This window comes from Candoia aspera, chromosome 15, assembly GCF_035149785.1.
Source record: "Candoia aspera isolate rCanAsp1 chromosome 15, rCanAsp1.hap2, whole genome shotgun sequence".
Classification (NCBI taxonomy): domain Eukaryota; kingdom Metazoa; phylum Chordata; class Lepidosauria; order Squamata; family Boidae; genus Candoia; species Candoia aspera.
In genome coordinates, this window is record NC_086167.1 from 13,445,131 (window position 1) to 13,460,431 (window position 15,301).

Below are 15,301 nucleotides of genomic sequence, written 5' to 3' on the forward strand. Positions count from 1 at the left end.
TGCATGTTTCCAGGGATCTTATTACAAAACTTGTCATGTTTTTCCTTCTCTAATGGCTTTTCAGAAGGGGCTCACCACCGCTCCAATTTGCAGATGCCCAATCATTTGTCCCTTTCTCCAACAGAGCTCTTCAGCGTAAAACCTTTCCAACTGGGCCTTATGTCTGCCTCTCTCTCGCTCCCACTCCCTGCCTTTATTCATTGCTGCAAAAGATTTTTTTTTAATTTCCCAAGAAGTATTCCACCGATCATTTCTTAGGTAAATTCAGATGGTGCAGAATCGGAAGGCAAGACCCAATCCTCAAGAATTTTTTCTAAAGCTGGTTGGGTCAAGCCAGAGGAATTTAACCCATGCTTGTGCTTGGGACATACCCCAACCCATGTTTCAGCAAATACTTCATCGTTTCTTGGCTACAGTCTTGTGTCCCACCTTAATTATCAGTCTCTAGGTGGGTTACAATCAACTACAAAGCAACTAAAAGGGTAGCTAACCCCTTAAAACTCAACATTCAATTCCAATAATTCCAATTGAAAGAGAGAAGAAAAAAATCCGGAAAGTAAATCCAACAGACCCATAAAATAGTCTAGTCAATACCTATTTAGGCCCCTAAATGCCCAGCCAAATAAGACTGTCCTTACCGCCTTGTTGAGAATTGTCAATATGGAGTATTCCTGACCTCCAGGAGTGAGCTGTTCCATAATGGTGGTCAAGAGATAAAAGCCTCCCCCACTTTATCCTCCTTTTTAAGGATCCACTGGCAGAGTTTATTTGGAGCAGCAATGCAATCATAAAAAGGTGTCAACACCTGGAAGCTGCTGGGTTGAACCAGTGCTGTCAAAAATGACAACTGTTTTCCATATCCTAATATAGAACCAGAAAAAAAAAAGCATAAAAAAAGATTTCTGTGATAATACTGTATAACCAGTTGGTTTGTTGGCTTGACTGTTTGAAGGAACTTAGAAGCTCAAGTGATTTGCAGAGCTGTGTATCTCCCTCAAATTCTTCCCAACTCTCTTCAGTCCCCAATTAGACTTTTCTCATAGTTCCCACCTCAGGTATAATTAACCTCCACAGCTAATTCCACTTTTCTCTGGGTTATGGAATCATTTGAGTTGAAGCCGAAGTCTTCCGTGTTACAGTTTAAGTGGCCACGGAACATAGGTTCAGAGAGGACTTTATACTCAATCAAATCCCTCCCTTCGGCAGAAATGTTCCATGCATGAAATTTGTCTCCGGGTTACGTCGCAAACATCTGTTCTAAGGTGATGCCAGAGGGTAGTGATTAAACCAACTTTTACGAGGTTCCAAGCTCAGAGTGGGCTGCCTGGATTTGCTGGGAAAATTGCTGTCGTGAAGGTTATTGTCGTCTTCGAAAACTCACAGGAAGCTCCTAATTGTGTTGCTTCCAGGCCTGAGCTTGATATTGGCTAGCCTAGCACTGATAATGAAATGCTGTATACTTACCCTGGAGCTCCTGACCTACAATGTAACCTTGTTATTTCAATTTTTTTTTTTTAAAGATAGCATTCAGCTAATTGGTTTCCATCTGCAGTTACCATGCTGGTCAAACATTTGTCAAATTGTGAAGAAGAGAGATGCAAATGGAGAGGTGTAACTTTAGAAGGAAAAATACAAGTAGTCCTCACTTAGCAGCCATTCGTTTACTGGTGGTTCAGACTTACGACAGTGCTGGGGAAACTGACTTATGACTGGTCCTCACACATGCAACATTGCAGCGTCCCTGTGGTCACATGATCGTGATTTGGGTGCTTGGCAACCAGTTCTCATTTGTGACTGTTGCAGCGTCCTGTGGTCATATGATCACCATTTTCGAGCTTCCCGGCCAGCTTCTGGCAAGCAAAATCAGTGGGGAACTGCATGATTTGCTTAACAACCACTTGGTTCACTTAACACCTGCAGTGATTTATTTAATGTCCACCACAAAAAGGTCGTAAAATCAGGTCGGATTTGCTTAATGATTGCTTCGCTTAGCAACCAAAATTCCAGTCTCAGTTGTGGTCGTTAAGTGAAGACTACCTGTAGGGTGTCCCCAAAGAAGTAACTGTTGGGGCAGGGGGCTTCTAGGAAATACTGGGCTGTTTGGTAATGGATGTCATGGGCGCTCTCACAAAATGGTTGCTATGGTGAGCAAACTTCCCAGAAGATGAAAGTTATCACATCTTCCCTTTGTTCTTGACCATTTTCCTGGGCAGGTAGGCACATTTCCAAGCAAGCCTCTGCTCTGCAGTCTCTGATTCCATTCGAAGAAGTTTTATGGCATTTTCTATGGGGAAAACAAGCATTTTTTTTTAAAAAAAAAAGACTTGTTTGGCTTTGCAGAATGCCAACTTCCCTTTGCATTCCCATTAATTCAAAGACTCTAAAACCAGGTTCAAAAAGAGGTGGTCGGCTCCCAGTGAAGAATTACATCCACCTGGGTTTAGTCATGCTCAGAGAACCACAGCCAAGTTTCCGAACAACGGCAACTCCATTCTTATGAAGATTGGCCTAGACTCCAAGCCCCATCACTGAGACCGGATACAGAAGTGACACCGTTGCAAGATTTTAATTAAGTAGCCAGTGCATCCGCCGCTCAATTACACCGCCAGGATTTGCTTCGCGAAACCCTCCTTTGAAGTCCAAGGTTAAACATTCACTTTGATTATGGCAGAAAACCTTTTTAATTGTCTGAAATGGTTCTCTCTGATCCTGCTCCATCCTGGCTGTACATGCCTCGAGGGCAGGAAGATTTCATGTCTGGTCAGCTTAACATGGGCTGCAGTGGAACCATGGGCTTGGCAGCCCAACATTTTGGGGAGCTGAGGTGTTGGCTGGCTGTGGATAGGACATTCTCTAAGAATGTTCCTAGCTCTTTTTCCAAGGTGTGCTCATAGTATAGCCTCAGCAGTACTATGATTGTTAGCTATCACCATTTTGAGGATCTTCAGGCCAGATCGTCCTGTTCTCTTTCTCCTCCCTTTTAAGGCGTGGTTCCTTTGACACTTTATCTTCCCGGCACCTTGCACGAATAGAGGGAAGTCCTGTTGGTTTATTGAAGGAGGGAGCCAGAATAGGACAAAGTCATCCTAGAAGTATGGGCCCCCTTGATTATCTTCTGAAGAACTTTGTTGAAAACTTCCAACTATTCACGCAGAGTACACAGCGTCATGGAATTATTGGTCCGTACCTGGAAATTAATTACTGGTTTCTCAGGAGGATCAGCGCCTGACTTCAGAAACTTGACAAGTTATCTGATTTGGACAAGCAACTGACAGACATGGTAGACCCTCATTGATGTTGACATGGTTGCCTTGCAGTTGATAAAGCATAAGATGATGTCCTGCTCACCTGAAGAAACAAGTCAACACAGGTTTCCAGACAGGCAGAGTGGAAGCGGAAAGCCACCTCAAATCTCCCTCACCCACATTCTCTCTCTCTCTCTCTCTCTCTCTTTTTGGCAAATCCAAATTAAGAACATAAAACAAATGCTTCTGGATCAGGCCAAAGGCCAATCTAATCTATAATGTCTATAGCTGGCTCACTGTCAGACTTCTTCCAGCAAGCTGGACTGCAGACAGGTGTTCAAGGAGACAAGAGCTTCTGATAAATAGATGTACTGTAGAAAAGCTAATTAAGCAACTACAAAAGAATTCCTGTAACTGCTCTGTACCAAATGCAGATTGACTTGCAGTGAAATAAAAGTTCCAGTTCTTGTGCCTCTTTCCTCCGCCTGCATTATGTAATGGCCCCAAAGCCACTATCTTTCAGACAGGAGAGATGGTTTCTACCTGCTTCTTGTTTGGGTAATGGAGAGATCTGGTATCTGGTTGTTTGCTTGTGAATTTATGAGAACTCTCTGTCATGTTCACTTAGTTTTCACCCACAATCATTCCTAAGACAAGTCATAACATACAACAAGGATAGGCAACTTGCGAGGCCATGGTGACATCACTGGGGGAACAAACTGTTCAGCTATTGTTGTTATTTGGGGAATGGATTAAGGGCCCAAAGGAAAATAGGTGCTTTTTAATTAAGAGGCTCAATACATTAGTTTTCTTTCAAATGAAATTAGCATTGCTTTCTCAGGTGTATAAATATTTACAGGTCAAGGCTGGTATTCTATTATTTGTAGCATTGTGTCTCTGTTAAAGGAAAGGGTGGGTGTAGATGTTCTAAAACAAGGAACGATCTTCAGAAATCAGTTAGTCTCTTTCCAAAGAGCTAGAAGAAACCCAACCTTTGCTGTGGGGGTCAACCTTTCCCAGAATTGCTTGTGGCAGCTGCTTCTGGGCGTCAAACTGTCTTCTTGCTTCAGCTTGGTGGCAAAAGGATCCCTGGTCTTCTGTTAGGGAAAGTGTAGGTGTTGCCAGCAAGAGGCCAAGGCAGGGCAAGGCAGCAGGAGGGACAACCAGGGTTTATAACCGTCTGTGACGTGTTCTCCTAGGTTCCATGGGAAGGTGGTGCTACTGTAGAAGCCTCAAAACGTAGTTTCAAGACAGCAGGCTCTCGAGATTGGTTGTGAAGCCACCAAGACATTAACAGAGTTCTACAGTGTGATTTCCTTGCCTTCGTATCTATTCCTATCTGTAAAATCTATCTGTTGACAACAGCTCTTACTCTTAACCACTTCTTCCTCCTCCTCCTCCTCCTCCTCCTCCTCCTCTTCCCCCCTGTGTGGTAAAAAAGCATTCTTTCCTTCCCATAAGGCCTCCTTTTACTGGTTTCCCACATCCCGGCTTCATTGGCATAATAACAATATGTGAAACTGGCCCTCTTGGTTAGGGATGAGTTTAATCATTTTGACACACACACCCTTCCTCCAAAATCTTTTATTCCGTACACGGCCATGCTTGGGCCAATTAAGGGTTTGCCTTTTCCTGATCCCTAATATTCTCAATTAACATTTGTAGCAAACCCAGTCCTTGCTTCATTTAGGCCAGCTTGCCTGCATCCTGCATCTGGTGCGGACCCTCTCGCACTATCAGAAGGAACAGCAAGCTGGGAGAGGTGGAGGGGAATGGGAATTCTGAAGCTAGCCACCTCCTTGAGGATGTCAAATATTTTAGAGTATATTGGTTTAGAAGCTTACTAAATTTAAACAGAAGCATTAACACAGCCTTAGGCTCTCTTGACAGATATAAACTCTTCCTTGGGGGATTGCAGTAATGCTGTCTAATCAGCTTAAGGAGTTAATTAAACAGCTGTCACTTAGCTTCTTAATTCGGGGACTTGATGCTAAATAAGATCTGAAATTAGTTTTGCATGGCTGAGGCATGATCTTTGATGCACCAGTGATAGCTGGCAGCTCAAGAGGAAAGAGACAAGATGGGAGAAGTGTGTGATTGGAATCAATAGCTATGAGATTCTACAGGCTGGAAAATGTGTGTGTCCCCAGTTGAAATCCGTGTCAGTATGAAAGAAGTCTCATTGCAAGCCTGGCCAACGATTCTGTGATCTAGCATCGTGTTGCCTATACTGGCCTACCAGTTGCATCTAAGATATAGTCAAGGAAGTCAGGATATGTCCTAACAACCAGGAAACACGCTGAGACATAGAACTGGTCTCTAATATTTATTGCTAGTGCTTAACAGGAATCCTAACAAACTGAAGAAGCGTGGGAAAACCCAGCCATATAACCCCCAAGGGTTAAGGTGGTCCCAATCTGTGTCTCTTTGAATGGCTGAACAATTCATCAGTGCTACGCATGCGCTTGACAGTCTGGGTGGGAGCCCCCTGCTCGCCATCCTTACTCATGACAGGATGGATGCATAAAGCTACCATACTTGGGCTGGAGAAAATCCAGTTTCTGCATCTTTTTTCTGCCTTTTAGTGGTTATATGGAGTTTTAAAGCTCAGCTATGGTCACCCTATGGGAGTAGCTGTTCCATCTTGTTTTTATTTCTGCATCAATATATGGTACTATTCCTGAATGGCTCATCTTCAGGAATTCCCCAAGAAATTATTTGCTCTTCTGACCCCTGGAGCAGAAACGGGGATGGGGATCCTATCTTAAGGAAGTTCTGGGCTTCCTGACTAGTTCTGAAAAGGAAGCTAGGTCCCCGTCCAGTCCCAGGGAGAACAAGCAGCAGAAGATACCATCTCAATCAAGGCATAGGAAGACCTGTCTAAACAGCCAGAAGTAGAATTCTGAACCAAGGTCTAGGTCTGAGTAAAGCCCTCCTCAAAAGCCTAATGCTTTGCAAGCTTAAATGTCTTTTCTTCCAGGCTGGAAATAATGCTTGCTAGATCAATGGTGCAATTTTGTACGAGACAGTGTCTTCTCTCTCTATTCAGGTCCAGCCCAGCTATTAGGTAAAATAAAGCAGTTGCCTTGGATAGTAGTTGCTGAGCATTCTTTACTGTGTCATTGTTGTACTTCTCTTGCTTGGGAAGGACGGAATGCTTAGTTGAGATATTGCCATATCCATCTTTGGTTAGAATGTGCATGAACATAGGAAGGCCATGTTGGCCTGCCTCTGTCTCTTCCTTAGGCTGAGCATCTGTTTTTTCATTTCTTTCTCCCAAGACTCCTTCCATTTTGCATGCCATCATCAGCAATATGGAAGCCATTTGTGAACCCTGATGCAGCCTTCTTTCTTCCCGTGGCATGCTCTGTTTGATGCTCAGCTAAACATCTCTGTAATATTTGATGGCACTTAATTGCCAAGATTGTCCCCTGATCTTAAACAAATGCCTCTGAATTATGCATTGCAATACCACATCCAACTAATGTCTTGAAACATTTTGATGATGTTTTAATGGCTCTTTAATTCTGTATTGTATTAGGGAAGCAAAGAACAGCACTAGATTGTAGTTAATACTAATAGGCTTATCCACAGGCTCCCCATATATTAATAGTTTGGAAAACAAATATTAAAAAGTCCCTTAAAGAAAGAAAAAAATGGATTTGGAATTCCGCATTCCACCCTTACAGGCTTTCTATCTGTCTCTGTAGAGTTGGGGAGTTTGCACAAAGATTTTGCCAACCACATGTACCCTGTTAGTGTAATAATAATCTTATTGGTCCATTCTTTCTTTTTTTTTCCTTCACACAAACACTACTTTTCCTTTGGTGCATTGGTGATGGCCATTTAGGACAAGCTGCTTCATTTTCCACCCCTAGGGAAGACAAGTAGAAATTGTTGCTCCACAGTGCCCCCCCCCCCAGTGATGGTCAGAAGGAGGTACTGCATGTTATCCACCTAGTTCAGAAACGTAATCTAGCTGTGGTTGTGTATTACAATCTGTGGCTGATTGCTGCACCCCAATTTCTACAAGGGCAAAATGTGCAGAAGGGTGCTGCATCAGTAGAGCAAAATGTGTGTGTGTATGAAAACCAAAATACATAATCTACATAAAATACATACATAAAAATGCATCCATAACATTTCAATCCCTAACTCATCTATGTTGCTATTTTTCTCTGTTGCTTTTGTTGTTGTTGTTGTTAATATTATTCTTGACATTGCATAAACTTTGCCCTAAGGTGAAGGTTAAAATAAAAAATTCAAAGGATGAAATTCGATATAGTGATTAAAATAAATAAAACAAAAAAGGGGGGAAGCATTCAAGTAGCCCTCTTTCTTATGTTTTCCCCTTTTTTTCCTGTTCTGTTTTTCCTCTGACACCTAATCACTACTGAAATATCTTTATACTATGCTTTAAACTATTGCTCACTTCTGTTTAAGCCACCTTAATTATTATTTTTTCAAATGGTTTCTCTTGAATCTTCAAAAACCCATATTCTAAAATGTCTTTGCTTGTCTTGCTGTGTAATACGTTGTATATAAAGGAGCCATTCCTACTTGAATCCGGTTCGACTTTTGTTACGAATACCTGCGGTCAGTGTTTCCATTGCGGCATATTCTCCAGAGCTGTGATTAACAGATCCGATAGTTATTTGATCTAATGATGGAACTGAGATGACTTTCAGATTGAATTGCTGAACTGAACTGGATACCTCTGAATTAGTTCACCTGTTCAAAAAGATGTTCTCGGCAAGAGCAAAGGTTGTTCTTTTCCCAGACGAATTTAGGGAACCCAAATCAAACTGGCGCAGCCTAAACAGTTAGATTGGATCCACCATCTAAACTGAATTGGGAGCGTGCCACACCGTTTATTTATTATTCCAGGTGATACTAAGCTATAGTCCTTCAGCTGGTGGGTATGTATTTTGTTTGCCAAAATTGATTTCCCTGCATGACTCTTGGAGTCATTTCTGTTTAAAAAACAACAACACACAGCCCTTTGCAGAATTAACCACTTACTGGATAATCACACTCAAGGCTATTCATTCTACCAGCTGAATCAACTCACATAATCCTGTATTAGTTATGGATGAGAAATGCAGTACTGTTTCAGAAGGTTTGGTACAATTTAAGTATCTTCCCCCTCTTTCTCTCTTTCTCTTTTTTTCTTTCTTTCTTCCTTCTTTTCTTTCTCTCTCTCTCTCTCTCCCTTCCTTCCTTCTTTCCTTCCTTCCTCCCTTCCCCTTCCCTTTCCCTTTCCCTTTCTTTCTCTTTCTCTCTTTCCCTCTCTTTTCTTTTTGTTAAATTAGCAACATCTTACATTTTTAAATTCATTTACATGCTGGGAAATGACCTATAAATCTCTGCTGAAGCCATGTGAGTATTCTGTTTTGCAAATGAAATAATTTCTTAAATTATTTTCCCTGGGGAATCCTGCAATCTTCTCAACCTTAGAAGGCAGGGTGGGAGAGCTTTTTGCAAAGATCCCCCTTGCTGTGTCATCTGGGCCGAGAGCTTGTCACTTCTGTTCTGCCATGCAGAGCTGGGGTGGGTGAAAGGGATATTTCAAGCACATACACACACTAATTAAGCAGAGATTTCTGTTTTATGCAAGCATTAGCAAACATTCCCTTATAGAATACTTGGGCCTTATGTTGAAGGCAATGATGGGCAAATATCTTCTGGTTCCCTTTGGATGCCCCTCTTTAATAAGGATTCAGACAAACGGGAATGGATTCAGAGGAGGAGGATGGAAGTGGTCATAAATCCGGCAGGATGTCCAATGAAGAGTAGAGTCAAGTCCAGAATAATAGCAAAATGGTCTGAAGTCTGATGGAATGTTAGAACAAAGCTTCTGAATAGTAAGAGGTGTTTTGCAGCAGACTCACCCAAAGTTGTACTCTTTGCTGGCTGTAATCAAACTGAGGCTAGACGTCCATTGCTTTGGGATGCTTTAATTTGGATTTCCAAATTAAGATTAAACGTTTCCAAGTTTCCTTTCATTTCGTAATGGTATTGCATGCATCTGCTTTGCTGCTGGAGATGCACAACACAGTCAGATTCGCTTCCATCCATGTGAAAAGAAAAGAAAAGAAAAGAAATCTCAAGTTCTTCCTAGCTCAGTTTATGCAAAGCAAAATTGCGAACCAAAATTAAGGGCATGAAGCTTGCTAACCATCTGTTTCCAGGTGTCTGTAAAAACAATTTCAAACGTTCTCTTATGTAAAGACAACAAAACCACCTTGGGCCTTCCATATACACCCTTCCCACATGCATACATGTTGAGTTCGTCACCTTTACGAGGGCCACGGAACATGTTGCAAAAAAGTTAAGAGAGTTTTTGAGTTCATCGCCATGCTTTTTAAGCAGCAGAAAAGGGAAGGGGATTGAACACAAACATGTTAAGACTAGGACAGCAACTGTGTTCACGCATATCGTAATATGGTTTGCTCTGTTACAGCTTTATCGATGTATTTATTTCCATTTCTATGGCTGCCCATCTCATCGTCATGACTCGGGGTGGCTGACAACAGTAAAAAACACAGCATAACAATAAATACATAATGTATGTATATATACAACCATTTCACATCTCTGGGAGGTCACAAAATAGATGAGACCACATCCTGCTTTGAAAGGTCGGGAAGTATCCACTTTTTTTAAAAACAGTGTCGTCATCTGTTTTTACACTCTATATTTATTTGTTTGTTTGTTTGTTTATATTTCAAATTTCCATCACCGCCCATCTCCCCCAAGAAGGGTCCTCTGGGCGGTTTACAATCAAAATGAAAACACATAACTACAGTATAAATACTATATGAAAATAGAATAAATACAGAGTAAAAAATACACAATCCAGCAGCATAGATCTTGTTTATTGGGGAGAGATCTATAGTAGCCACCCCCAAGATGAACTGGCAGGATATCACGGTTTTGATCTGCTGTCCAACCCCCGATCGCAGGAAACCCTGCTGGCAGTTTTTCAGGATCAGAGGGGGATTTGAAGACCACAAAAAGGAGATTTGGAGGCCCCATGGAGATATGGGGCCAAAGGCTGTCCACCTCGATTAATGTATGGAAAGGTTGGAGGTCTTCTCCAATGCATTGACGTGCCTTGTTTTTCAGGAAGCAGAGATCTTAAACACCGCCATTCTCACTGGGAAAACCGTAGCTGTCCCTGTCAAAGTGGTCTCAGTGGAGGAGGATGGAACAGTCACTGATCTTCCAGAGTCTCTGGAGTGCAGGTCCTCAGATGAAGATGTGATCAAGGTAGGCTTCTGCACAGATGAGTTTTTAAAATTAGTCTCCGTAAACTCCTGGCCCTCAATAAGCGTTACCTTCCCTCCTGCCAATGTATGTATGTTTAAGACTAGCCCTTGCTGTCCCATTACAGCTTGTGTGGAAGGCACACCCAGGAGGAAACACTAATAATATATGCCTCCATCTTAAAAGTCATATTTGATGTGGATTTCAGTTTTCCACTGCCCGTCCATAAGAAATGTATCCTTATCTTTTCTTGGTATTGATTTATCTGAGCATTATCTTTGGGTGATCCCTTCTTTTTTTGTTTTTTCTTTTTCTGAAGTGTGTAATTCCCACTTGTCATCTCATTTGTGCCCAATGGTACCCCTATAAGGGCTCAAAGGGCACCTGAGCGTAAAGAGATCTTCTTTGTGAAGTCACCGCATAGGCTCACAGGGAGGCGTCTCACTTGACAATCCCAGGGAAAGGAGGAACTCAAGGTCCAAGTCTGAGTTGGATTTTCAGTTCTCCATCCCCCTGGGATTATCAAGTGAGATGCCTCCTTGTGGGTCTTAGCCTATGCAGTGACTTCACAAAGAAGATCTCTTTACGCTCAGGTGTTCTTTGAGCATCAATCTACTCACAGAAATCCAAGTGCTGAGCCTCAAGTAGCTTAAGGACCCCATTATCTGTGGTTTATTGCCGTTTACTCTGTGCTCCACACTTTGCTATTTGTCTCTGGGGTTTTCAGTAGTATTGACTGAAGAACACCTTAAGAGCTTCTTGTCCCTTCTGCTTCTTAGTTTGTTGATTGATAAATAGTAAGAGAGCCTCTTCACTGTATCCAGAGTGTCTTGCTCTCTCTTGTTCCATACAACATGCTCCCAGAAGCCTCTTCTCCATGTCTTTTGTTGGATTTTATAGTACTCTTCCTCTATTTTGAGGAGAAGCACCAAATTCCCAGTCAGTCAGTGACTAATAGCCTGGTGTTTTTGTTCTTCCCCATCACAGTACACAGCTGGTATGAATCTGAAAACTGACAAATCAAAAGATGATGCAATAGGCATGTGTATTGCCCTGTGCCCATATCTTTAAATATCATCACACTGATGATATTGATTTATTGGATTGTTTCAAGCCACTTGTGTCATAAAAACAGCCAGATCTTCAGATATCTTTAGATGGTATTTCAACACGTTCTAGAGGGCTTTCTAGAAGTCCTTCCACAACAACCCTGGTTCAGATAAGCGATATGCTGGTTTTTTTCTCCTCTTTTATTCTCAAACTGATGAAAAAGAAATATCTTTAAAATATGCCTTTGTTGGAGGTCTTCAGCCAGAGCCAGGATGTCTGGTAGGAGATGTTATGCCAGAGGGCTGGGCAAGATGGTATTTGAGATCTTTGAGATCACTGGTGAGATCATTGTGTTACTTTTTTTCCATTGACTCCGCCCCTGTTGATTTTCTGGAAGTCCCTCAAAACTTGGTTGTGTCTTCAGGCCTGAGGGACCTAGGGACCGGGAAGTTGGTGAGGTGGCTCCCTTGTTGCTGCTTTCTCTTTGCCTTTTAATCACCATTTTTAATTATTTGGATTCGTGGATCATTTTTTATATCAGCATTTTATGGTTTTATTACACTGCCCAGGGTCACATTTTTCGTGAGATGGGCGGCCATATAAATATGATGAATGGATGGATGGATGGATGGATGAGCATCCCAACTTGCCATCAGATCAGCAGTGATGCTGTAATGCTGCTCACCCACTGCTACAATTCGCTCCAAGCAATCAGCATTGGCTGGATTCACAGGCCATGCTAAGCCAGATCTGAATAAACCATTATGATTCAGGGGTCCTATTGAAATCCAGGAGAAGACCATGATCTCCACTGTCAGGACTGATCTCAAGAAGGCCTTCCTGCAATGTATCTGCCTGATGATTAAGCTAATTCTGCACAGATTGCCCACTCTTGGCGTTCAGCCCACTGTTTGCTTGCTAATCCATCTGTAAGTATAGTCAATATGGATCTGAAAAAAAAAAAGAATCATTCTGGTTCCAGGCTAAAATAAATCTCAGGAGTGGCCCTGAGAACAAAGTTAGGGTAGCAGAACTAATAGGATGAAAACGGTTTCAATCAAACCTCTCCTTCGAGTTTCACCTCTGCGTGTTTATGGATAGGGAGGCATGCTCTGTGTCTTGCAAAGTCATGGCCAACTCAGTATATGTGTGGAGAAAAACTAGGAGTGTTGAGGACACACAGAGGTAGAAGGAATAATGCTTCCTTCTTGATTAGCACTCAGCTGAATATTTCCAGCTTGGGCCATTGAGGGTCATTTTGGCAGCCCCGAGAACGGCAGGAAGGAGCTGCTGTAATGACCTATTTGGCAATATTGTTGGTCAGTCATAGACTCCCGACATCTTACATAATTGGGGGTTTCTGAAACTGGAGGCGGCCAGAACAGTTCTTAGCTTTTTGAGAAGCCAGGTTTATCAGTGACAGCCAATTAGTGATCCTGAGAGTGAAGGGTCAGTTTTGATCTCAGGAGCCCGCAAGGAAATACAAAGGTGTCAGGCTTTCTCACAGAGAGAAGGGCCATGCAAATCCATCCCCTGTGAAACAGATTCCTTCAGAACATTTCTGGCCTCATGGAAGAAATATTTAAGAGCGGGCTTTGGGGAGAGAGCAAGAGAAGTCCGGAGGAACCCTTTTCCCAGAAGGCACATCCATTTCTTTGAAGATCGTGTTTGCCTTATCTGGTGTTTGCTTATTTGCAAGACACATATACCAGTAGTCCCCACTTAACGACCACAACAGGGACTGGAAAACTGGTTGTTAAGTGGTGTGGTCACTAAGTGAGTCGCCACGTGACTGGACCCAATTTTACGACCATTTTATGATGGTCATTAAGTGAATCATGGGTCATAAATGTGAGCCGGCTGCCAAGTGCCCAAATTGTGATCATGGGACTGTGGGGGTGGTGCGACATTTTGCGATGGTTGTGTGAGTTCAGGTCATAAGGCACTTCAGACCATCATTAAACAAATGGTCATTGAGCAAAGACTACCTGTATCACCTCTGTGTCACTTATTCAGTGGGTACTGCATAAAAGACTCAGATGAAAGCCATCTCCCCAAATGAATAATAAGAATGTAATAAGAACTAAACTATGAGCCACCTTCCCACTAGCTGTAATCCCATCTGCAAAGGAAAGTTTTGAGAGAAGTCTTAAGAACCAGGAGCAAGAGGCAGCATATTCAAAGTGGAGAAGGTCTGGTCTCTTATTTCAGATGGGCCCTGACTTTAAGCTGGGCCTGTCTTGATGATCTCACAGGATGGGCAGACTAATTCTGGGCAAGGAGGTCCCTGAGATAATCCTAGAAGTGGGCTCCTGATCAGAATGAGTACACCCTTGATGACTGGTATTTGCTGATATGTAAACATAAATGAGATCCAGTCCTGATGACTGTTTCCTGATTTAGGTTGACTCTTGGAAAACTATTCAAGTGAAGGGTCTGAACATTTTATATCCACCAGCTTCAGCCACCTTCTATTTTCTGAAAGTCCTCACCTTCTCGGTTCTTGGCTGTGATTTTCAAAGGACTGTCTACCACCTGCTCTACCAAGACTACATTATTTATAGCACTTGGTACTGTCAACTCTACATTGCCTTGCAAGGACTACTATATCTGGGCTGCCATTGTCCAGATCACCACTAGATGCCAGCAAAGAGTTAAAGAAAATTCTGAATTTTTCCTGCCCTGTTGTAGGCATCCACTTTTTTCCTAGCTGTCTTGCTGAGGAATTCATAAGATTCCCATATCAGCTTTATTAATGTGTCACAATATTCCATAATATGCCAGGAAAATAGCAACTATCTTTGCCTACATTTAGAATCCCTCTCCCACGCAGTTTGGGGTAGGGTGGGGAGACAATATAACCACCAATTTCCAAAGCTTTTGCTTGCATTGGGAGGGACTTCCTATATGCTCAGTTAATAGATGAAACTCTTTACGTTTGCGACAAAGAATTATAAGTAGATAGAGCACCAGCTATGAACGATCTGAAATGGGAAATGTGGGGAACGGAGCCCACTGCCTTTCTGCACATCTCCATAGCGTCACCACCATTTATGACCATGGAGGGTACCACACTTCTTAATTCAGCAGAATTCAGCAGAGCCAGTCAATAGACATCTGCTTATAAAGAATCCTTGTGTGTGGAACAGCTGTGCAACTTAATAGTAGCGATCACCAACATTTCTGTATTTATTTATACATGTACATGACTTTGGGTGGATGACAGTTAGAATAAAATCACCACCAATAATTATAAACATAAATAATAGAGCAGCTGAGAGCACTCACTGCATCCCACAATCAGTATAACCAAGAAATGGGCTTACCCACGCTATCAGGGCCCCAAGCTTGATGGCGGAACCAAGTTTTTAATGCCTTGCCAAAGGCCAGCATGGTTGAAGCAAGTCAGGGACGATGATGTTCCAAAGGGTGGATGCCACAGCATGCCATCAAGGTGGGAGCCATATAGATCCTTCCTTCCTTCCTTCCTTCCTTCCTTCCTTCCTTCCTTCCTTCCTTCCTTCCTTCCTTCCTTCCTCCCTTCCTTCCTTCCTAGGACTTATATGGCTGCCTAGCTCATAAAATGAGTCTAGGTGGCTCACAACAATCCATAGAACATACTCTACACCCCAGGTGCCAGACCAAACATCCTCACAACTCAACTCCCATCCTAGCCCAGTGCTTGGGGGAACAGGCAGGTCTTCACAACCCTCCAGAGGCTAAAAGGGTAGGGGTCC

General features: G+C 42.5%; 1 protein-coding gene across 1 annotated transcript in view; it reads left to right on the forward strand.

Moving 5' to 3' along the window:
• The window catches only part of LOC134505745 (transmembrane protein 132D-like), a 76,141-nt gene that overhangs the window by 32,900 nt on the left and 27,940 nt on the right, over positions 1 to 15,301 (forward strand). Inside the window, exon 2 of the mRNA XM_063315611.1 lies at positions 10,374 to 10,517. Within this exon, the coding sequence (XP_063171681.1) occupies positions 10,374 to 10,517 (144 nt within the window). The remainder of the gene's footprint in view (positions 1 to 10,373; positions 10,518 to 15,301) is intronic.